Source organism: Fusarium keratoplasticum, chromosome 12 (genome assembly GCF_025433545.1).
Source record: "Fusarium keratoplasticum isolate Fu6.1 chromosome 12, whole genome shotgun sequence".
NCBI classification, from domain to species: Eukaryota; Fungi; Ascomycota; class Sordariomycetes; order Hypocreales; family Nectriaceae; genus Fusarium; species Fusarium keratoplasticum.
In genome coordinates this window covers 808,016-834,466 of record NC_070540.1, presented here as the reverse complement: position 1 = coordinate 834,466, position 26,451 = coordinate 808,016, and the positions used below count along the sequence as shown (strand labels likewise).

The following is a 26,451-nucleotide window of genomic DNA, read 5'->3' as shown; positions in this document are numbered from 1 at the left end:
TATTTATAAAAAGATTAAATATTAAAAATAATTAAAAAAAATCTTAAATTAGCCATATTTAGATTTAATTTAAAATTTAAATAAAATAAATCTATATTAAAAATCTTTTTTAAAAAGCTATTAAAATTTTATTTATTAATAATAAGTAATTAGCTATAAGGTAATTAATATAATTTTAAATTTAAATAATATTAAAAAAATAAAAAGAAAACTAATTATAATAATATAATAGGTCTTAAAATAATTTATTAGTAATGACTAGGGTTATAATTTAGTTACTTTAGTCTTAGTCAAGGGCTAACCTTAGTTATTTAGTCTTAGTTAAGGGCTAACTTTAATTAGCCTATTTTAGTCTTAATTAGACTAAGACTAATACTAAGATATTTTAATTAAATTAAAAAGTTAAGCTTTTAGTTATTTATATAGTAAGAAAAATTATTAAAAATAATTATAAAAGACTATTAAGAGAATATTATATAATATAAAAAATAACATAATTACTCTTATATAAGCCTCTAGCTATAATATATTTTATCTTAATTTTAACTAATTTATCTATGATATAATTAATAAAATTAGTTTATTATTCTTAGAGAGCTCTAAATTGGCTTCTTTAAAATACTTAGTTTTAAAGGTATTATAATAATTATAATAAATTAGATAAAAATATAAAGTTAATTTTCTTATAGTATAAATATAATAGAAATATTATATTATATATTTATATAATTAATAATTAAGCTTATATATATATTATTTAAATAAGTAATTAAAATTATAACTTTTGAAGTATTTTTAATTTAATTAAAAAGACTTAATTAAAAATAGCCCTTAACTTTAATCTAACTTAAATCTTTATTTAAAAAAATAAACTAACTTTAATTAGACTAAGATTTAAAAATTATTAATTTTTTAATTATAACTAATCTTAGTTAATTTATTAATAATTAAGTTATTAATTAAATTATAACCTTATTAATAACTTAAAAAATAAAATATATTAAGTAATATAGTAAATTATTTTAAGTAATAAAATATAATACTTTTTTTAAAAATTTTTATTATAAAAATAAAAGTTTTTAATATATTTTTTATATAATTAAATTAAAAAAATCTAATTTAGGGTTAACCTTATTTTTTATTATAATTATTATTAATTAATATTTTAATTCTTATAAAATATAAATTTACTTCTTATAAAATATAAATTTAATATATTTCTTTTTTAATATTTTTATTAATAATATCTTATAAAATTAGAAGCTTAAAAATTAAGTATTTTTATAGTTTATTTTATTATATCTAAGAATAAGTAATAGAAATCTTAATAATTACCTAAATACTATAAGTTATAAATAGTTATTATAGCTTAATTTAATATATAAGTAATAAAATTAATATAAAAAGGTAATCTTTTATAATATATATTTTAGAATTTTATATTAAAAAAAAGTAAAAAATATAAGTATTTTTTTTTAGTATCTTTATAAGAAATAGTAAAAAAGAATTAAGTAATATTAAAATTAAATAATTAAAATTAGTTTTAATCTTTTAACTTAATATAACTTAAAATAATTATTTTAAGATAAGGCTTAAAATAAGGGTTAATATATATAATAAGTAAATAATTAATATTATAAATAAATAAAAAAAACGGTTTTAGGAGAAAAATAATTTATTATTATAATTAAACTTAATTAGATATTAGAAATAAACTTATAATAAATTAAAAATTAAAGAAATAGCTATAAAAATATAAAAAAAGCTATTAAAGATTAAAAAAACCCTTTTTAATTAATAATAGCTTTAAGTTATATAAAATTAACCTAATAATTTTTTATAATTATTAAATATTTAATTATAAATTATTATATAAAAAAGAGATAAAAATAAGCTATTTTAATATAAGATAAGCTAATATATTATTTAAATATATAATTTAAAAAATAATTTCTAGGTATATATTTTAATTTACTTTATATATAGCTAGCTTAAAGTTATAAAATAAAATACTAAAGATAAAATAAAATATAAAAAGTAATAAAGTTAATATTTTAAAAAATCTTATTTTTATTATATACTTTTAAAATTTTTATTAAGGTTTAGGGTATTATATAATATTTATTATTTATATTTTAGAATATATTATAATTTTTTTTATATATAAAAATGGGTTTTTTTCGCTTACTTATAATATTTTTAAACACTCTTTTAAGAACTAAATTATAGCATTTAAGATATATAATTTTGAATAAGGCTATATAGCGCTTATTAAGCTATATAAAATTAATATAAAATATTTTATATAATATAAAAGAAGTAGCATCTATAATAAGGCTATATATATTATCTTTATAAGCTTATTTAATTTATTATATCTATTATAAGTAATTTTTCCTCTTAATTAAAGATATAAATTTTAGTTTAACTAAAAAATCCATAGTCTTAGTCTTAGTCTAACTAATTATAATTAGTATTAGTCTTAGTCTTAGTTAGGTTTTTTTAGTCTAACTAAAGTTAGCCCTTGACTAAGACTAAAGTAAATAAATTATAACCCTAGTTATTATAATATCTTTATAAGATCTTAGTATATAAAGAATTTTATTTTTGTATTATTAATTTTTCCGTAAACTTTAATAATTACAAGTTATTAATATACTATCTCTTATATTTATTAGCTATTTCTTATATTTTATTTATTCATTCTTAATAATATTAATCTTAGCTTTATAATTCTTTAATTAATATCTTATATTTTTATAAAATAAAAAGAAAAATATTATTTTATTTTTTATAAGAAAGGTTATAATTAAATATATTATATATTACTTTAAAATAATAAATCTAGCTATAAATAAGTCCCTAGAGGCTCTATAAGAGTTCTCTCTTTTTTTAAGTTATTTATAAAGTATTTATTTTTATTTTTCTTACCTTTTATTACTAGGTTATAATTATAAATATTAAGTAATAAATACTACTTTTAGCTATATATTTACTAGAGAGAAAAGGTCCTCTTAATATAGCCTATAAAGCATAAATATATATTTTTATTACTAGGAGTTTATTTTCTAATTTAATAATTTTTAATATAACTTTTAATAATCACTTATATATAAAAATAAGCTTCTTGCCTAATATAACAAATATCTCTATATATAATATTTCCCTAGTTATATAATAAAGTCTATATTAGAAATTATTTATTAGGTTTTTTATACATAGCTTATATTAAATATTAAAGTTAAAGGTAAGTAACTTATAAACCTATTTAATTAAGTTATCTCTAAGCTCTTTTAATAATATTTTTATAATACATATAAGCAAGGTTATGATTTAGTTACTTTAGTCTTACTTAAGGGCTAACTTTAGTTAAGCTATTTTAGTCTAACTAAGACTAAGACTAAGACTAATTATAATTAATTAGACTAAGAGTAAGACCAAGGATTTTTTAATTAGACTAAAAAGTTATATCTTTAGTTAAGGGGAAAAAATACTTATATTATATATAATTAATTAAATAAGCTTACCAAGCTTATATTAATAGAACCTTTATAAATTATATATTTTTTATTTTATAATAAAGATCTTTTCTTAATTTTCTATAACTTAATTAATATTTTATAATTAAATTAAGACTTATATCTCTTAAAAGCTCTAATTTAACTCTTGGAAAAATACTTAAATAAAGAATACTATAATTAAGCTAAAAGAAAACCCTTTTTATATATAAAAAAAAGGTATAATATAATTTAAAATATATATAATAAATATTATATAATAACCCTAACCCTAATAAAAATTTTAGAATTATATAATTATTATATAACTTTATACTACCTAAAATAAGAATTAAAGTATTATAATTAATATCTTAGTAATTTTAATAATAAAAACTCTATACCTAAAGCCATAGGTCTTAATAGGCTTAAATTAATAAGGTTTCTCTATATAATTATTAATAGCTTTAATAATGCGCTAAAGCTAGCTTTATTTATAATAAATAGCTTATATATTAACTAACTAAAGAGTTTAAAATCCGTATAGAAGGGTTAGACCTTAGCTTTCTAGGTTTATAAATTAGGCGGGGCGGTATATATTAACCACTTTATATAATAGCTCTCCCCTCTAATACTAACCTTTTAATCGCCCTTATAATTCTTAATTACTTAAAGAGGTTAAAATCTTAAAAGATTATACTTTTATTATCCTTATAAGAAAAGCTTTGATTATAACTAATAATAGTTATAATTAACTAATTAACTAATCTATAATTACTTAACTAATTAATAATATATAAATAATTATAATAATTACTTTTCGCAAAGACCTTTAACTAAATAATTAAAGTAATAGAGTAAATACTTATTAAGATAGCTTCTAATATAACTAAGATAACCTTAGCGAGGAAATCTATAAGATTTATAAAGGTATAAAAAATACTTATAATAAGCAATAAGAAATAATATTAAATAAATAGCTTTAGAGTATTATATTAAATAAGGATCTTAATAATCTAAAATATATTAAACTTATAATCTTTAAATATAATATTTTTCTTTTTTTATCTAGCCTCTTTTTACCTAATAATAATATTAATAAAAGGATTAATTTTATTAAGTAAGAGCTTTTTTTATTAATAATTCTTAAAAAGAGGCTAAAGAAATAATAAGTTCATATTAATAAGAAAGATTAACTCCTTAGCGACTTAAAATATAACTAATATATAATATAATTAATAACCCTTATTATAAATATAAATACTTTTTATTATATTAAACATAAGTATTAAAAATATTTTCTTATAATTAGCTAAGATCTAGCTATATAGTAATAAATATAATTATATTAGGAAATAAGGGTTATTAGTATTATAAGTTTTAGAGCGATTAGTTCCTGGAGTTAGTATTAGAATTTAAACCTAAAAAGAGTTAGCGCTAAGGCTTAGCGCTAGACTTAAAGGTAAATAAAGGTCTATAGCTTTAATTAATTAAACCTATTTAGTTAAATATATAACATATATATCTTAGCTTATATAAATATATAAATAATAATAACTTAATAATAATTTTAATAATAATTTTAATAATAATTTTAATAGTAATAAATTTATATAATAAAAATAAGATTTTTTATAATATTAAGTTGATTTTTTTTTTTATTTTAGCTTTAATATCTGTTTTTTCTAGCTTTAAGCTAACTATATACAAAGTAAATTAAAATATATATTAATATAATATTTATTAAATCATATAATTAAATAATATATTAGCTTTTTCTATATTAAAAAAGTTTATTTTTATTTCTTTTTTATATAATAATTTATAATTAAATATTTAATAATTATAAAGGGTTATTAGGCTAATTTTATATAACTTAAAATTATTATTAATTATAAAAGTTTTTTTTAAATATTTCATAGCTTTTTTTATATTTTTATAACTAATTTTTTAATTATTACTTTCTTAATAATAAGTACTTTAAGTTATATTAAGTTAAAAATTTAAGGTAATCCTAATTATTTAATTTTAATATTATCTAATTTTTTATTTCTTTTTTTATTATTTCTTATAAAAATAATAAAAAATATTATTTATATTTTTTAATTTTTTTATAAAAATTTTAAAATATATATTATATAAAATTAGCTTTTTATATAAATCTTATTACTTATATATCAAAATAAGTTAAAATATATACTTATAACTTATATTACTTAAATAATTATTATAGTTTTTATTAATAATTTCTAATTATAATAAAAAAATAATTATAAAAATACTTAATTTTTAAGTTTTAATTTTATAAGATATTATAAATAAAAATATTTTAAAATTATTTATAATAAAAAATTAAAAAGAAAATAAAAAGAAAATAAAAAAAAATTATCTTTTATATAAATTAAATTATTAATTAATTATAGTTATAATAAAAAAGTAATTTTAACCTTAAATTTGATTTTTTTTAATTTAATTATAAAACAATAATTAAAAACTTTTATTTTTTTAATAAAGTTATATTAAAAAGATATTATATTATTTTTTTAAAATAAGTTATCTTTTTAAGTTATTAATAAAAAATAATTTTAAGAATTATTATATTATTATAACTAAAGCCTTTATTATTAAAATAACTAAAATATTAATTATAATACTTTAATCCTTATTTTAAGTTATATAAAGTTATATAATATTATTATTATAATAAGTATTTTTTTTAATTTAATATTAAAAAATATATTTAATACCTTATAATTAAGTACTTATTATTAATAAATAAAATTTTAAAAGCTTTTTAAAAAAAACTTTTAATATAATTCTATTTTATAAAAATCTTTAATTAAATATAAATATAGCTAATTTAAGGCTTTTTTTTAATACCTTAAATATTTAATTTTTTAAATAAATAAAATTCTTATTTAAGAATTATTTTATTTTATATTTTATTTAATTTTAAATTAAAATATAAAGTTATTAATAATAATAACCTTAATATATATAATAAGTAAGCACTATAATTAAATAAGCGCTATACTTTTTTTAACCTTTTTTATAAAAATTATAATAAAAATATTATAAATTACTTAATTAATTAAAATTATATATTATATTTTTCCTTAGATATCTTAATTATTACTTAATAAGTCCTTATATTATAATTAAGCTAGCTATAAATATTATAATATTAAATACCTAATTATATTAATTTTCTTTAATTACTACTCTATAATAATTTAGTTATTACTTATATATTAATATCTATTTAATTAATTAATTATTTTTTTTTTATTATTATAATACCTCTTTTTTATAACTAGGTTTTTTTTACCCTTTAGCGCTAATTAATTATTTTATTTACCTCCTAAAGGTCTTTATTCTTAATAATTAATAAAGTAACCTAATATATAATTATTTTTATTCTTTTCTTAAAAGACCTTAGGGCTTTAAGAATTAACTCTAGGGAATTATATTAATACCTTTTAATTTATCTTTTAAGATATTAAAATTAAAATTAGGCCTTAAGTATAATCTTTAAGGTCCTTAATACCTAAGAGGTTAATTAATTAAATACCTCTTTAATTAATATTAATATCTATAGCTATATATTAAGCTTTAAAATTATTTTTTTAAATTAAAAAAAATAAGCTTAGTCTTTTTAAATAATACCTTAATATTTTTTTTATTATAATAATCTTATATATTATATAAAAGGCTAAAAAGAAATTAATTTTTAAAATATAAATTATAAAATATTTAATTAAATATTTTATTTCTTAATTATAAATTTATTTTAATATATTAAAATACTTAATATTAAGGGGCTATAATAAATAAAATAAATAAAATAATATATAAAACTAAGTAATTTTATTTTTTTATAATATTTTTTAAATTTAATAAAATAATAATTTTTATAATTATTAAGGATTAAAAAATAATAAAAATTAATTAATTAATTAATTATATATTAAGTAATTAATTATATATTAATTAAAATACTTAAGCTATTTAAGATTAATCTTATTATTAATTTAATTATTTTAAGTTATTAAAATAATTTAATTACCTTAGAGGTTATTTTCTTAATATTAATTAATAAAATAATATTAGCTTATATTAATAATAAATAATTAAATTACTTAGCTTTTTATATTAATTACTTAAATAATTATACTTTATTCTTAGTTTATAAATTCTCTTAATTTTAGCTTTAAATACCTTTTTAACCCTATAATAATTATTTTATTTATAATTATATTTATAAAAAAGCTAATCTTATTAAAGTTATAAATATTATTTAATTAGATATTATATTTTATAATTATATTTATTATAAATTAAAATTAATTATAAATAATAATTAGATTTTTATATTTAATTTTTTAATAATTATAATTTTAAAAAAAATATATCTTAAGCTCTTAATATTATTTAATAAAGCTTAAAACCTAATATATATTAATAAGTAATATATTATAATTAATAAGTAATTAGTTATTTCTTTTATATTATACAGCTAAGGGGAGAATTATCGCGAACCTAAATTAAAAATAAAATAAATAAGAATCTATTTCTCTAGATTTAAATAGTTAATATAATTTCTAAATAATATTATATTAAGACTAAATATCTTATTAGTAGCGATATAATTATTACTTATTAACTATATAGGTATTTATAGTATATTAGATACTTAGGTTTAGGTTATTTTAAAGGGCCTAAAGGGTAAGAAGGGCTTTAGCTTTAAGAGTAATAGCTAATATCTTAGGTTATTAAGAATTAATTAATTAAATAAAGAGTTAGGTATAGGAGGGAAAAGTATAGCGCTTACTTAACTATAGCGCTTACTTATTATATATATTAATTATAATCTTAATCTTATATTACTATAAATAAGTTTAATAAATTAAATAAAATATATATTAGGTTATATATTTATAATTAATTTATTTTTATTATAAAGAATTTCTAAGTATTTCTATATAAAATATATTTAAGTAATATAATTATTTTGCTATTTATTTAAAGTTATTTATTTTTTTAAAATTTTTATTTTATTTAATAAACTAAATACTATATTTATAAAATATAATTCAAAACAAAATAAACTTTAAAAAAAAATTTATTTCCTTAGGTTATAATAATAAATATAAATTAAAGATATTTTTTAAGTATATTTTAATACTTTATATTTAGCTTTAATAACCTAATTATGTTATATTATTATTATTATAAAATACAATAATAATATAAAAAAGTTATATTTAAAAAGAATAAAAAAAGAAAAAAAATATAAAGTTTTATTTTATATTTTTAATATTTAATTAATTTTTTTAAGTATTTTTTTATTATTTTTCTGTTTTTTATAATTATTATTATAAAATATATTAATATATTAGATAAATAAAATAATTATTATAAATTTCTACTTATAATATAATTTATATATCTCTTATGTTAAAAGAGCTTATTAATTATATTATTAAAATAAATTTTAATAAAGAATTAAAAACTATTATTTATAATAACTTTGATTAGGCTATTTTAAAAGACTTAAAATCTATCTTTTAGGTCTCTTTAATAGCTTTAATTAAGCTATAAGGCTAATCTTCTTTAATTATACTTAAAGAGTTATTATATATTTCTAAATTATATAATAATCTTAAATATTTAAAAAAAGACTTTATAAATAAGTTAAAATTATTTAATAAGGGAAATAACTTATTATATATTTATTATATATTTATTATTAATTTATATATAGGGTTATTATACTAATTATTTTAATATTATCTTAAAATATATAAAAAAGCTAGAAAAATATTACTTTAAAAAGCTTATTTTTATTTATTTATAAAAATATAAATTAGTAATTCTTTTTTATTTATAAATGAACTATAAATTATATATACTAATTTTAATTAAATAGGGCTTTTATTCTTATAACCCTATTAAGCCCCTAAGTTTTAATTAGCGCATTTAAAGCCTTTTAGGAGATTATATTATTAGTTTAATAATAATAATAATATAATTTCTTTTTTTTAAATAAGTATATAAAAATTTAATAAAGTTTATATTTAAAATACCTTTAAAAAATATTTATTCTATTTATTTATTATATATATATTAATTGAAATATATATATTATGGTTAAGGCTAAAAAACAGCTATTTAGAGCCTAGTTAGTTTATTAATAAATTAAACACTAATTTTACTTCTAGAAATCTTTTTTTTTTAAGGTATATAAAAGTAGACTTTAATAAGTAGTTAGATATTAATAATTTAGATAAGACTAAGGAATATAATATATATTTAACTATAAATAAGGTAAAAAGAGAGGTATTTATAGCCTTATTCCTAACGCTAGTTCTTATATATTTTATATATTAATTATAAATAGGATAATATTTTATTATAATAAAAGATAAATATTAATAGGTTTCTTATTTTACTTATTTTATCTACGTATTGTTTACTTATTCTTATTACCTCTATTATTATAGAAAAGGTTTTTTTTTAATTTTTAGTAATATTAGTATTAAAAATAGAAATTAAATTTCTTTTAAATTAGTTAGGTATGTAATTTTATTAAAAAGCTAAGAGATTTAAAATATAGATAGCTTAATTAGTAAATTAACTAATAAAGAAATTAATATTAAAGATGGTTAAAAGAAGCTAAAAGAGAAGGAAAGTACTAGTATTACTAAAGAGGAGCCTATTAAGGTTAAATATAATATTAGTAATAATAAAGATTTAGATTAAATAAGAAAAAAATAACTATCTTATAGTACTTATATAATGTTTATATATTTATATTAATAATATATTTATATCTTTTTTTTATTATTATAGCTATTTCTTTTAACTTAATTATAGCTTTTTTTATCTTAATGCTCTTCTAAGTGTTAAATTAGGGCGTTTTAAAGATATTAATTTTAATTCAATTATACAGCCTTAATTAAGCCTTATAACCCTAGGGTTAGAATTTCTATATATTATAAAAAGGTAAGATTATCTTATACTTATATCTATTTTTACTTACTAAGTCTTTAAAAATTATTAAAATATAAAAAACTATTTTTTTTCTAGTATTATTATTATAATAATACTTATTTTAATATAAAAATCTTTTTTTTATTATGTAATGTACAAAACTAACTAGGGTTAGGGTTATTATATAATATATATAATTTATAACTTAAATTATATTATAGTTTTTTTTTTTATAAATTTAGGTCTTTTTTAGCTTAATTATAATATGTTTATATTAAGGCTCTTTTAAGAGTTAAATTAGAGCTTTTAAGAGATATAAGTTTTAAATAAACTATATAGCCCTAATTAAGTCTCTTAACCCTGGGGTTATAATGTTTATATATAGTAAAAAAGTAAGAGTATTTTATAGCGATATTTATTTTTACTTATTAAGCTTTTAAAAATTATTAAAATTTAAAGAAATAGAAAGTAATCTTATAAGAGTTAATTAAAGTATTTAAGATATATAATTTTTAATTAAATTATACAGCGCTAATTAAGCTATATAAAGTTAAAAAAAAAATCTCTATTATTTATAATGTAAAATATATATATCTTATAAGAATGTTACTTATATAATATTAACAAGCTTCTTTAATTAATTATATTTAATATAAGTAATTTTTCTTTATTAACTAAAGAAATAACTTTTAGTCTAGCTAAAAAATCCTTAGTCTTAGTCTTAGTTATTTTTGAGTCCAATTAAAAATTCTTAGTTATAAATAGCCCTTAAATTTAGTCTAACTAAAATCCTTAATTTAAAAATTAAGTTAATTTTAGTTAGACTAAGACTAAAAAATCACTGATTTTTTAGTTATAACTAATCTTAGTTAATTAGTTAGTAAATTAATTACTAACTAAATTATAACCCTACTTGTAAGGGCTTAATAATTTATAAAAATAAAAAACTTTTATAAAAGTCCTTAAAAATAATAGCTCTAATATTCTAAGCTCTTTATAATAATAAGAAATTCTTATTATTTTATTATTTAATATCACTTTATATCTTAGAGCTTTTATAATTAATAGGTAATTAATTTTTATTAAGAGTTTATAAATTAAATTAAGATACTTAAGATAACCTTAATTAATATATTTTTTTTTAATTTTAACTAATTTAAATAAGTCTTAATATTAAAGAATAATTATATAGTAAAATATAAGCTTTAAGTCTCAGAAAGCCTTATTAATATATTTTTTCAATTTAAAAGTTTGTCTTATTTTAATTCCTTTTAAGTATCTTAATTAATAAGCTAATAATTATTAAGTAATAAGTAATAATTAATATATTTTATATAGAAATTATAAAACCTTAAGAAGATTTATATATCCTTAAAGGAGGTTAATATTAATTAATTTAAATACTATAATTATATATTTAAAGTAATTATATCTTATATAAAAAGGAATTTTATATTTATTTAACCTTAAGATTTTAATCTTATAATATATTTCTCTAATATTTATCTTAGAGATTTATTTCATTTTATTAAGTTTATTTTAAAAGTTATTAATTAATATATATAAATAATAATTTTTTAATTAATATATATAAATAATAATTTTTTAATTAATATATATAATAAGTAAGTTAGCTAGTTAAGCGAGTTAACTAGTTAAGTAAGTTAGCTAAAAATCCCTTATCTAATATCTTCTTAATTTAATTAATTAATTCTTAACTACCTAATATATTATAATCTAATTATAAGGCTATAATACTTTTTACCCTTTAGGCTTATTAAAATTAACTAAAACTTAGCTTTTAATATATTATAATAATCTATAAAGTTAATTATAATATTTTTATAAATTACTATAAAGGTACCTAATCTTAATATAATACTATCTTATAATTATATTAACTATTTAATCTAGAGAAATATATCTTTCTTTATTTTATTTTTATCTTAGATTTATAAGGATTCCCCTCTTAGCTTTATAATATAAAAGAAATAACTAATTAATTACTTATTAATCGCGATATATTACTAATTAAAATATATTAGGCTTATAATTTTATTAAGTAATACTTAGACCCTAAGATTTATTTTTTTTTAAAAATATAATTAGTAAAGAGCTAAATATAAAGATTTTATTATTATTTATAATTAATTTTAACTTATAATAAATATAATTATAAAATATAATATTTAATTAAATAATATCTATAATTTTAATAAGATTAGCTTTCTTATAGGTATAATTATAAATAAAATAATTATTATAAGTATAAAAAGATATTTAAAGCTAAAATTAATATAACTTAAAAACTAAGAATAAATTATAATTATTTAAGTAATTAATATAAAAGGCTAAGTAATCTAATTATTTATTATTAATATAAACTAATATTATTTTATTAATTAATATTAAGAAAATAATCTCTTAAATAATTAAGTAATTATAATAATTTAAAATAATTAAATTAATAATAAAATTAATCTTAAATAACTTAAATACTTTAATTAATATATAATTAATTAATTAATTAATATTTATTATTTCTTAATTCTTAATTATTATAAAAATTATTAATTTATTAAATTTAAAAAATATTATAAAAAATAAATTATTTAATTTTATATATTATTTTATTTATTTTATTTATTATAGCTTCTTAATATTAAATACTTTAATATATTAAAATAAGCTTATAATTAAGAAATAAAATAATTAATTTAATATTTTATAACTTATATTTTAAAAACTAAGTTTTTTTTAATTTTTTATAATATATATAAGGCTATTATAATAAAGAGAAATATTAAGGAGGCTTTTAAAAAAGCTAATTTTATTTTCTTTAACTTAAAAAGTATAATCTTAAAGCTTAATATATAGCTATAGATATTAATACCTACTAAGGAGGGAACTAAGCCTTTAACCTCTTAGGTCTTAAAGACCTTAAGGATTATACTTAAGGCTAGATTTTAATCTAAGTACCTTTAAAAATAAATTAAAAGGTATTAAAGTAGCTCCTTAGAGTTAATCTTTAAAGCCCTAAGGTTTCTTAAGAAAGAGATAAAAATAATTATATATTAGGTTACCTTATTAATTACTAAGAATAAAGACCTTTAAGAGGTAAATAAGATATTTAATTAGCGCTAAAAAATAAAAAAAACCTAGCTATGAAAAAAAGGGTTATAATAATAAAAGAAAAAAGATAAGTAATTAATTAAATAAATATTAATATATAAATAATATTTAAATTATTAAGAAATAATAATTAAAAAAAATTAATATAACTAAGGGTTTAATATTATAATATTTATAATAAGCCTAATTATAATATAAGGATATATTAAGTAATAATTAAGATATCTAAGGAAAAATATGATAAATAATAATAATTAATTAAATAGTTTATAGTATTTTTATTATAATCTCTAGCTTATAGGTTTAGAAAAATAATTAATTTATTTAATTAGCTAATTTATTTATTATATATATTATAATTTTATTTATATTTTTATAATTTTTTATTTTTTATTAAATTAATTTTATAATTAATTTTTAAAAAAATTAATACTTTTTTTATAATTTATTTATTAAAAAAGCTTTTAATACCTTAGAATTTAGCTAAAAGTTTTTTTTTAGACTTTAAGTATTATTTTTTTTCTAAGGTAATATCTTTTTAAGTTATTTTTTTTAAAGGGATAAAAAAAGTAATAATATATATTATATATATATATATATTTTTATTTAATAAGCCATTAAGTAAAAAAGTCTAAATTAATATTAATAATTATAATATAATATTATATATTAATTTTATACTTAATAATAATACCCTCTTATTTTATTAAATAATTTAAGAAAATAATATTAAAATTCTTTTTTTTTAATTTAGCTTTTATAAGAATTTACTTAATCTTTTATAATTTTTTATATAAGTCTATAAAAAAAAATTAATAAATTATTTTTTATAATTTTATTTATCTCTAAAAGACTTAAGGCTAAGGACTATATAGTTTATAATAGGCTTAAGCCTTAGTTTTCTTATAAAGTCTATATTAATAATATTAATAATATTAATCTCTATCTTAATATCTATAAGACCTAAGACCTCTCTCTTATTTAATAAGCCCTCTTAGAATAAATATAATTACTAAGGTAAGTTTATTTATAGGTATAAGTATTTATTAATATTTCTAAGGGGATAAAGTTTAAGTTTAGTTTTTATTTTTTTTTAGTTTTCTAAATTATTTTTTTCTTTAGCCTTAAGCTAATTAATTTTTATTTAGTATTTTCCCTTTAGTCCTAGGAAGGTTAAATTAATTATATTTATAGTATTAATATAGCTCTTTATATAATATATATATACTTAATAGCTTAATTTTTTATATATATAATACTTAGAGGGTAGCTTTTCTTAATATTATACTTAATAAGATATTAATTTAAGGGTATTTTATTTACTTAGCCTTATATAGCTTTATTTCCTGAGGTTTCTTAATAAGTATTATAAAGATAAGTTTGTTTTAAGACCTCCCTTATAGGAGGAATAATACTTTTTATATAAGGCTTTAGAGCCCTCTAAGAGATATTTTAACTTTATATTATAGTTACCTTATATTATAAAAAATATTTTAAGTCTTTTTATTTCTTAAATACTATTTTTTACCTTTTTTAAAAAAAATCTTTATTTTTTAAGTTTTTTTTTTTTATTTTTATTTTATAAATAATAAAAAAAATAATAAATAATTATTTTATTTTATTTTTCTTTTAATATATTATAAAGTATTTTTTAATATATAAAGTATTATATAAGGATTTTTTTTATACTTTATTTAATAATTATAAATTAATCTTTAATTTATTTTACTTAGAGCTTAAGATTAATATATTATTAAAGAATAAATATGCTAAATCTTTCCTAATATAATTTCTTACTTAATAAGTTAATAATATAATTAATTTCTTTAATAAGTCTATAATAAGTTATGTAATTTTAATATTAATTATTTAATTTATTAAATTAATATTATACCTATATATAGCTAATTATTAGCCTTAATAGCTTATAGCTAATTATAGATTTTTATTATAAAAATATCTTTTAAGAAGATCTTATAAGTATATTATAATAGCTATTTATATTTTTTCTTAATATTCTTAGCTAATTAGGCTATAAATTATATAAGGATATATATATTATTAATAAGTGCCTAGAAGGTAATAGCTTATACTTTTTATTTTTTTTTTATTTGTTTTATTTTTATTTTTATTTATAACCTTATTAAATTATCTTAATAAAGCTAAGCTAATTAAGGATTTTTATAAGCTTTTTTATTTACCTCTTGCTAAGTTACCTTTCTTATAATATATAATTAAGGACGCTAGGCTTTTTAATTAGTAATTTTATTTATATTAAGGAAATAAGTAATCCCTTTAGAGGAAATTAATTATAGTTTTATTTTATTTTAATAAGTAATTTATAGCTATTTATATTATCTTATATTTACCTAGATAAGCTTGTTAATACTTTTTATTATTAATTAGAACTATAATATTATAAGGTTAAGGGTAATATCTTTTTATTTATTAAAAAGACTATTAAGTATTCTTAGAGTATATCGCCTGGAGCTATAATATAGTTTTCTTAATAGCTTATTTATATTAATTTTATACTAATTATCTATAAAAAAGAAAGTAAAAAAGTATAATATAATAGGCTTTAATAACTAGATTAAAGTAAAATTATAAATAAAAGGTAAGTCTATATTATTTCTAAGACTTTAATTTACTAAGTGCTCTAAGAGGACTTAGTTATAGAGTTTATATAGATAGAAAGGTTATATAATTTATACCTAAAGTTATACTAAAACTTAATTATATTATATATATTATAATTATTTATTTATTATTAAAATTATTATTAAAATTATTATTATTTATATATTTATATAAGCTAAGATATATATACTTTATATTTAATTAGATAAGTTGTATTAATTAAACTTATAGACTTTTATTTACCTCTAAGTCTAATATTAAGCCTTAATACTAACTTTTTTTAAGTTTATAAAACTATAATATTAACCCTAAGAATAAATCTCTCTAAAACCTATAATATTAATAACTCTTATTTCCTAATATAATTATACCTATAGCTATATAGCTAAGTCTTAGCTAACTATAATAAGATTTCTTTAATTTTTTTATTTAATATAATAAAAAGTATTAATATTTATAATAAGTATTATAAATTATATTATATATTATAATTATTAATATATTATTAATTAATTATAATTATTATTAATTATAATTAAATCTTTTTTTATAAATATAATAAAAATATAATCTTTTAAGATTTTAATCTCTTTAAGTAATTAATAATTATAAAGATAATTAAAAGATTAATATTAGAGAAGAGAGTTATTATATAAAAGGGTTAGATTTTAATTTTTTAATTAATTAAGATATAAGTTATTTATAATAAATAAAGCTAGCTTTAATATATTATTAAAGCTATTAATAGTCATATAAATAAATCTTATTAATCTAAGCTTATTAAAATCTTTAGCTTTAGGTATAAAGCCTTTATTATTAAAATTACTAAGATATTAATTATAATACTTTAATTCTTATATTAAGTAATATATACTTAAATAATAATAATTAATATTATAATAATTTATATAATATAATTATATTTAATACTTTAAGTATATTATTAAATATATTTAAAAATATAAGACTTAAATTATATTTTATATTTTATATTAATATATCTTTAATATAATTAATTTATTTTTTAAGAATTATATAATTATTATAAAAAGCTAACTTATTATAAGGCTTAGTATTTAAGCTTTAATATATAAAATAAAAGCTCTATAAAAATAATTAATTTAATACTAATATTTATAAGCTAAAAAGGTATATTAACCTAGTAACTTAATAAGTAATAAGAAAAGTATTTTAAACTAGAGTAATATATTATACCTAATACTTCCCTAGTAAGTAACATTTATACACTTTCCCTCCCATCTCTTTATATCTCCCTCTACTAGCTGCTCAAATATCCATCTAGCCAAGTCTCGTCGACTAATAGTATATCCAACCTCTACGCCTCGCTCCACTTCGTCTGCATTCTTATACAGGTCGTCTTCCCAAACCCAGCCCACTCGAAGGGACGCTGTTCCTTTCATGGGACCGTGTGTCAATAACGGCGGTCGCAACATCACGTACCCACCAAGCGGTGCGCTGTCTTGCGTTGCTGCTTCCCGTACCACTCGCTCCAGTACTGCTGTGTCGGCCTGCGCAACTGGTAGAAGCCATAGATACAGTGGGATCAGGAGCAACGGCTGGTCTCGCTGTGTACCATGGCCAGTAGACGATATTGGTACAAAAATTGGTGAATTCGAAATCGCGTTCCTCGCTTTTAGCTGTCGAAGTGACTCCACAACAGCCGCCGCCGAGTCTCCGGTAATAGTCGAGTCCTGCATTGAGATCGGGCGAAGAGGGTTCCAATGGAAGCTTGGCAGACTCGTGATGCCAGTGAAAATGATATCTGGCTCATGTCGAAGAAGGTTACTAACCGCAGTTACATCGCGGGAAGAGCCCTCAACTATGACCAGCTGGGATTGCAGGATCTCTTCCGAGACATTGTTGCTTGTCAAGATCTTCCTGAGCTTGGAAGCATCTCGGACCACTGGGAACGGTTAGCGAGAGAGATTTATCCACTTTAGCTGAAACGTACGAGCTACCACGTTGTGACCGGCGAGCAATGTCCATGTAAGAACATGGCTGAGGGTTGCACCAGCGGCTCCGATAAAGGCAGCTTTGACCCCCATCAGGATGGAGTCCCACAAGTGGCCCAGGGCGCTTTCAACGGCGGTTGAGAAGTCAAGAGAAGAATTGTCCTTGGGGTCTTTGGAAAGGCATTTGTGATATTGATCAATTGACTATGGATGTACATGTATAATATAGTCCAAACTGCGGGATGGGTTTAGACCGACGGAGACGGCACGGAGGAATCGCAGATGGAGGCTTGAAGACGCTCCGCCAAAGTCCGCAACTCATTTCATCCTGCGCATCCCGCGGACGCCCGGCCTTAACTGGAGTCTTCATGAGGGCGGGACGAGTCCCAACCTACCACATACGACCATACCCACTGGAAAACTCGGGATCCCGTCCGCTCTCCCATAGATAAGCCAGTGAGGGGCGGATTAGTAGTTGGGTCGGTGACGACCAGCGAATCCCCGCTGTTGTATGTTCTTTTTGCCGCCTTTTCCTAGTCCCTCCTCAATCTATTCAATACATCACCCATCCACCACTCGCGCTCAGACATTGGCCCGTTACCCACCGACTTTCTTCTGACGCCAACCACGCAACGATTTGGGCAACATCATCGACGGATCCCAGTCTATTTCCCGCTGGCGTTTGTGCTTTTTGCATCGCCACAATATCTTGTGGAATGTTATCCAACATCTCGCTCTGCACAGGCCCTGGGTTTACTGCGTTGACAGTGTGTCCCTCCTCGCCTAGCTCCGCAGCCCAACAGCGCGTCATGCCTTCCAGTGCAGCTTTGGATGAGCAATACAAAGAGAGGCCTTTAAACCCGTATCGTGCGCCAACAGAAGAGATGTTGATGATTCGGCCACCGCCTGCAGAAGGGAGATAAGGTTTTGTAGCCTGGAGGAGGAGCAGTGGAGCGAGCACGTTGAGGCGATAGATGTAGTCAAAGTCGGCGGGTGTAATATCAGTGTGATGCTTTACCAGCTCGGCGCCTGCGTTGTTGACAAGAATGTCGATTTGAGGTCCAAACGCGCTGATGGCTCGCTCGATTATCTCTTTAGCGCTGTCAGGTTCTCGGAGGTCTGCCCGGACACCAACGCATTGAGACGGAGGGTCGAGTGAGGCGATCTTCGCTGAAAGCTCCTCAACGAGCTTTTCGCTGTTTGGAGATGTATATGTTGCCACAATCTGGGGTCTTGTCAGAATCCTGTTGCTCTTCCTCTTCAGTATCTTAACGGGAACTCACCTTGGCACCTCTCCGGGCCAACTCAAACGCGAAACCCGCACCAAGCCCTCGGGAAGCACCTGTGATGATGGCGACTTTGCCCTTGAGGGTCTGGAAGTTGCTTCGCGATGAGTCCATTGTAACGGCGGTGAGTAGAGAGAGAATCAATAGGTGGTAGATGGAGATCAATGTTTGTCATTTATTGGACGCTATTTAGTAGGTCGAATCACCTTTATATAGACAGTTACTGCTCCAGCTCCCACTGGTTATCGCCGATGGCGATAAGTATCTTGTTCTTCGGCGATAAAGCTAGGCTCGCTTACACTGACGTCACTGATTCATAGCCCTATCTCCACTTTGCCACCTTGCCTCAAGCCTTCTTTCCGATGTCTTCACTATTTTTGGGTGATGAAGTCAATTGGGCTAGACTCACTGGATGGGAAAGGACCGGGAAGGATGTGAATTGAGGCATGGAATTCGTTGCATATCTGGGCATCTCGCAAATGGTCCTACCAAACTGTTCGCGCTCCGAGTTTAGGGTAGGATCGATCACCAAATAATAACAAATCCTGGTTTTTTATCACGAAGCTTATGGCTTATACCAAAGACCGGTCATTAAAAAATAAGAACGATTTTATACGAGATATTATAGATTTTATCTAAATGTCTATAGGATTTACTATGTGTTATGGTTGATATGAGCATTGTTAGGGCTTGAGTCCAATATTTACACAGACATCCCTCTGCATATGGACCTATATCAGTTCCTCAAGAACCATCTTCCACATCCAGGTCTGTCTCCATAGGTCATCTTCGCTATTCATTCGTTGTAAAATCATGGCTATCGTTGGTCGTTTCATAAGCATGGCGGCCTAACAAACCCGCCATGTCCTACCCACTGCCGTGTTATTTAGAAATCAAGACGCGGCACAACTGAGTGTGGTATAGACGGAGACCTATCCTCTTGGGAGACTATCTTATTCGAGGTGTCTTTCCTTATGCTGTTCAGAGCACTGGACTCTTTTTTAACCACCGACAAACGCCTCGCAGAAGATCAAGGCGCCAGAGCACTGCGAGGCTTCACCAAAGGCGAGTCACCAAGTATCTGATGCTCAGGTATTGACTGGTACATCGTCCTGAATGTGCACGACACAAGAGCTGCCGTCCATCTTACCGCAGGCGCGGTTCGGTCACTTTGAAGACGTCATATAACCTCCGTTGATGTCACCGGTAATGGATATTGGGATACGCGCCATGGCTTAAGGAACTAGTATCGCCTTCTTGCGTTGAAAACACGAAGCTACCCTGGCAGGCTGCGACAGCTCAACGCAACTGCCGAGAATGCATTATCGAGAAGGGAATGTCGTAAAAGACGGGCGCCGACAACTCGCCTAACTAGAGGTGGCAGTAGTAGCATGGCGCCATCCACGCTGAAAATTGAACATTGACCGACATTTAACGACAATGTTTGGACGCTTAATATTGACATTATCGATCCTCATTAGAGAGTTCTGCATTTGTTACTGTATAAAGTGCCCTCGACTTACCACCCTTGCATTCGCGTCATCTTCTCTGGTGCCGTGCCTAACTCAGTTTGTGTCTTATGGCCGGCCATCTCGGAAGAATGCAAGCCAGCAATTGCCGATAGAAGTGATCAGACTCTAAACCATTGCCGATCTTTTGTGATTATGTCTCGGACACAATGAGCCCATCGACTCCAAAATCACGTCGAAAGATCACAATACACGAAGATTTGAGTATTCAGCTCTAGGAATGAGGCTAACATGTCGATCTGTTGCGGGGTGGGCGCACAGCTTCCATCGAGTCTCCCAAGACAGGGGAGCAATGTACATTATAAAAAGGACAAGAAATGGCATGAAAGCCAAGATGAAATATTCAGAGCAATAGCATATCCAATCTCGTCTCTTCTGTTCACTCCCAAGATGCGATTCAACCCTTCCGCTTTCGTCCTTGCCGTTCTGGCGGGCACCGCCATTGCTGGGCACTCCCGTATGATATACCCCAACACGAGAGAAGATATGTGAAGCTATGGACTTGCTGACTTTTGACTTCGTCTCTTTGTTCTAGATATCGAGGCTCGTGTTCCCCAGGCGAACGATCCTCTTTCGTTTCTTTCTGGGCTTAGCTACGCTCCGATCACTGATCTGCTGAACCAAGTTCTCGGCCCTTCTCTGAGAAAGGTATGTCTCTCTGTTCAGTTCATTTTGAAAGTATCTTGAAATATTGCCCCTTTTGATCGAGACTTCCATGTTGGCAATCACAAGCTAACCATCATACCATGAACCTAGATTGAAGATGCCCTGAACTTTACCCTGACTCAGAAGCTTACGGAAAGCCTTCAAGGTGGCGCTCCGCTGAGTGTTTTGGTTGCCGTCGTTGAAGCTGTTGGAGAGCTCCTCAATGGAGCTGACATTGGTGCTGTTGACAAGAACCTCGCTGCCAACAGTAACGGCTACTTCGACTCGCTGGATAGCGCTTTGGGTGTCGTTAACATTGGACAAGTCGCCAAGGGCATTTAGTCACCTGATATTGGTGGCCTGGTTACGTGAGGAGATTGTATGGGACCTTTGTAGGTTACATTTTGGAGGTATTTGTGTTGGGTTGAAATGAGTGCTGCCTGAAGCTTATTAGCTTAGAGGGTTATAATTTGTTATGGGGACTTATTATATATTACATAGATACTTCATGATACCTCCTCCTCGTCAAGGAGCAACTACAAGCCGGAGGGAAGACTTATTGCTGCTAGGATAGGTTGACCGCAGAAAAGGACCAAACACGGCCAATTGTGTAAAATTCGAGCCACAGCAGATCCTCAACACGTGCTATTGCGATTCCTCCAAAAAGTCGAACCCGTATCAAGAGCGCGACCCAAATCTTATTCAAGGTTCGATACTGCGGCTCAGTTCCTACTTCCTTGGAGGTGGGACTGGTCCAGACGAGTAACTCAAGCTACCACAACAGGACTCTAGCTCATTCCTTAGATTTCGCATCCTGCCTGCAACACAACGCAGTTCTTTTCAAGGCTAGTTCGCGCTTGACTTATCACCTTGCTATCATTTTCTTATCAACCTGGTATGCTATTGTGGTAGCGTCGCTGTGCCAGTAGCAGACGAGCAACTGGCCAACAGTAGCATAATCCTGAATGCACAACCCAACTTCATCATGTATGCTGATCTCTTTATTGGGACCATATCTCGCACTTAGATAAATACATAGGACATACTCCCACACGCTGAGCTTGCCCAGGGCCTTATCGGGACTGTTAGCCGCCTAAAGGCCCTTGACCGTCATCTTCAGGAAGCCGGGGTCATTCTCGATCTTCTGCCGCAAAGGCCCCGTTTGCAGCTCATCAACGTCCCAGTTTGCCCATACAAAGCGACCATGAAGAAATTCAGCCTCGTCCGATGCCGCCCACACGGCAAAGTCGCCAGGAAGCTTGACTAGTCGAGTTGTTAGCCTACATGGCCTCCAAGTGGACAGGCATTGCCATCTTCGACTTACTATCGTCCCAAGGGAAGCTGTCCGCCTCTGCGAAACGCTGGAAAGACTCGGTGTAGTGCATGCCTGGATTAATGCTAATGATCTGCATATCCTTGACGGGTGTCGCGTATGCAATGGTCTGCATCATTGCGGTGGAGGCGCTCTTCGTAAGGGAGTAGAGGGGAACAGGGCCGGCCAGGTCTGGGGAGTGTACGACCACAGATGTGAGGTTGATTAAGATCTAGTAATTTGTTAATTCACATTTGATTCCGTCTGTACGCGGGAGTTGCTGATGTGATTTCGCCGCTCCCGTGGACAAGGGGACTACAGAGCGGGTCTGAACACTCACCAGCTTTTTTGAAGGGTATGTCTCCCGTTGCTTATAGAACCACTCAATCCAAAGGAATGGTGAGACCACATTAAATGCAAATCCATCCTTCACGGTCTGGCTTCCCAGTCCAAGAAGAGTGTTAGGTAGCCACATCTTGGCCGCATTTAGAACCAAAATATCGACAAAAATGCCGCCCTGTCGAAGACCACTCCAAAGCTTCTCCACGTCCGTGTCATCTCCAAAGTCGCTGACCAAACCAAGAGTCTTGACATTGGGATACGCCTTCTTAATCTTGGCCAAGGCTTCATCCAACGCACTCCGGCGACGACCTGTCAGAATGATGCGTGTTGCACCAGCGGCACCAAAAGATTCGGCAATGCTGAAGCCAATACCAGTAGAGCCACCAGCGACAAGAACTGTACGGCTAGCCTGGGAAAGCTCAGAGCGAGTTGGAGAGATGGAGGGATAAGATTCGCGGTGGACAACGGAGGTAAGAGAGTCGTTGGGAGTATCAACAGAGTCCCATGGGTTTGCCTTGCGCGGTGAGTCTGTAGGGGCCGACATAATGCAAATATTTGTGGTATAGACGATAGGTGATAATGAGCTTGATGATAGATGTGAATGTGAGGAAGACTAGGTGCTTTTATAGAGATCTCATGAGTCTCGATGCGTTCAACGTTAACATCTTCAGTTTTAAGCCCTCTTTGATCTCTATGTTGCGCAATGAACTAAACCCGCAAAATTTCCGCTTGATAACGAATCTGACTCTGTCTTTGCAAAATCCTCCCATCACTCTGATACTTGATGACTGGAGGCATGGGCCAGTCCATCATCACGTTGCTGGGTGGATCCTGTCAAGGCCAAACTCCCGCAAGGTTTCCGCAGCATTTCCGCACAAAACCCGCAAGACAGCGGCTGACAAATGCAGATCACGAACCAGACATGACATTGCAACGCGTCTTGGCTTCGGATTCTGACAAGTTCCCTTCCATCCGCCCACGGAACATCCCACAGTTTCCGCAAACCTAGTAGACACTATGGGGTCTGCTAGAAAGTTGAAGGCTTGCTATGCCTGCACAAGCGGAAAACGGCGATGCGATAAGGCTCAGCCAACGTGTGGCCGCTGTGAAGATCGAGACATCGATTGCCATTACCCTACCACTAAGAGGAGGAGAGGAAATACGTTCGAGGACGGCTGCAGCAACGCCCCTTGTCAATTCTCAGCCAATGACGGTACATTGGGCTCTACAGAGGTTACCTTCTCGAACGAGACCGACGATCTTATCGACTTGAACCAGTGGACACGAAGCCTCATTAACTGGAACGCTCTAACAGATGATCCCTTGCCTCTGTCGCACGGTCTTCAGCAGCCATCTATACCACAAGAACACCATGATCCTCCCGTCCTAAACCTTCAAGGTCCTTCTATATCGCCAACAGAGATGCAGGACCCGGCAACGTGCCAATCAGCCACGAGTACCACGGCGCTCTCCAGTCCAGCCAACAGTCTCAGAGTCTTTTTTGCGCCTGAATCTTGGACGATACGTCATCTTTCGCTTAATACCCCGACATTTTCTTCATCTGTTTGTATGAACTATATACGCGGGATACAAACATGGTTCACCAACTGGGTTGTCCATTGCCACAGCCCCTTCATTCATCGCCAACTATACGCTGACACAGGCTTCCCCGACTCTATCCAAGGCGCCTTCACCGCAATTTCAGTGCACAACACTAAAACACCAGCCAACGAGGCCGTCATTGATGATATCCTCGAGGCTCGGGTTGCATCACTTCTGAAGTCATACCAAGATTCCTATCCAAGTAGCAGCCAGGACATTAGCGTGTCTCGCACCCTCGACACACGAGAGCACTTGGCTCGTACACAGTCCTTGTTTGTACACCTAGTCCTGGGGTTGTTTTCGCCGTCCATAAGGGCTCGAGCCAATGCCGAGAAGCGCGTTCAGACTCTCCTTCACTGGACCCGCCAACTTTGGGATGCTGCTCCTCGCGACCCGGATATCTGTCAAAGCCCAGAAGGCGACTTAACAGCATCAACAAGCGCTTCAGCCGCTGATGAGTTCTTTGACGGCGATCCCTTACCACGACTGTGGCGATCTTGGGTTCTCTCGGAGAGCATACGACGGACCTGGCTTCTGGCAACTTCGATGATAGGAGTCTATCTCACGATACGACAGTCATGGGCAGAGTGTCAGGGTGGTATCCAGTTTACAGCCAGTTCAAACATCTGGGACGCAAAATCTGCATCCACTTGGGCAAAAGAGTGTCGAAATGCCGATCCACTCTTCATTTGTAGCTTGGATGGTGAAAGCCTATTCCGCACTGCAAAGGCTGTTGAGGTTGACGAAATGGCGAGGAACCTATTTACCATCATGTGGGGAGCTGAAAGGGTTGAGGCTTGGGTCTCTAGAACAGCGAGTGACAACGATGACGTGCGTTTAACGTATTGATCTCGACTAGACCGGCATCTGAGACAAGAGAAGATCCACTGCTGCCGGAGCAACATGGTTCATTCTGCCGGGCCTCGTTAGTACGGCTTCGGGAGACAGTATCAGCCAAGGCCAGGATTTGACGACGTCAATGAAAGGGCAGCCAAGGCCATGCAAGTTGCATTCAGAAAAATATTAGCTTCTAAATGCTGATCAGTTTCTCTTCTACCGTTGTGTCGACATGTTCGATTCCTTACTCGTTAGGGCATTGAGGGCATCATGCAGTCCCAAAGAGCCCATTCTTCAACCGAATGGAGGCATTGAATAGTATATCAATGACGCACCAAAGAGTTCAATCAAGCATGCAACCAGGGACAAGATTCAGCGGCCTCGCGGACTAATAACAGCCGCGGTGGATACAGCGTCACATGCCAATGCCGGCATTGATAAACCCCGTCGGGGAAACTTGGAGTAGCATGTGCCGGGCGCAACACGTCACCATCTCGGAACCTTTTGCCGACGGGGATATTGACAGGCCAAGGGTCCGACGCCTCAGTCACGCCAGGTCAGGCAGGTCCAACGGAGTCTGGCTCTATTGTTTGTTATCCCTTATATCCGTCTGACTTCCAGGTATTTCTGTTCCGAAGCTCCCGGCATCTTCCTTTTCCTCTG

General features: G+C 26.0%; 4 protein-coding genes across 4 annotated transcripts; 2 read left to right on the top strand and 2 right to left on the bottom strand.

The window, feature by feature from the left end:
• Positions 1-17,627: 17,627 nt before the first annotated feature.
• NCS57_01387300 (uncharacterized protein) lies at positions 17,628-19,635 on the bottom strand (the record flags this gene model as incomplete). The annotated part of the gene is made up of 5 exons (XM_053063493.1): positions 17,628-17,670; positions 17,724-18,186; positions 18,235-18,359; positions 18,841-19,460; positions 19,519-19,635. 5 exons carry the CDS (start codon positions 19,633-19,635, stop codon positions 17,628-17,630), a joined length of 1,368 nt encoding a protein of 455 aa, XP_052906826.1.
• A 1,805-nt stretch (positions 19,636-21,440) lies between these two features.
• NCS57_01387200 (uncharacterized protein) lies at positions 21,441-22,037 on the top strand (the record flags this gene model as incomplete). The annotated part of the gene is made up of 3 exons (XM_053063492.1): positions 21,441-21,507; positions 21,586-21,698; positions 21,807-22,037. 3 exons carry the CDS (start codon positions 21,441-21,443, stop codon positions 22,035-22,037), a joined length of 411 nt encoding a protein of 136 aa, XP_052906825.1.
• Positions 22,038-22,788: 751 nt separating this feature from the next.
• On the bottom strand, positions 22,789-23,893 carry NCS57_01387100 (uncharacterized protein; the record flags this gene model as incomplete). The annotated part of the gene is made up of 3 exons (XM_053063491.1): positions 22,789-22,958; positions 23,020-23,239; positions 23,348-23,893. 3 exons carry the CDS (start codon positions 23,891-23,893, stop codon positions 22,789-22,791), a joined length of 936 nt encoding a protein of 311 aa, XP_052906824.1.
• Positions 23,894-24,366: 473 nt separating this feature from the next.
• NCS57_01387000 (Zn(2)-C6 fungal-type domain-containing protein) lies at positions 24,367-25,800 on the top strand (the record flags this gene model as incomplete). The annotated part of the gene is made up of 1 exon (XM_053063490.1): positions 24,367-25,800. The coding sequence occupies one exon, from the start codon at positions 24,367-24,369 to the stop codon at positions 25,798-25,800; it is 1,434 nt and encodes a 477-aa protein (XP_052906823.1).
• Positions 25,801-26,451: the final 651 nt, after the last annotated feature.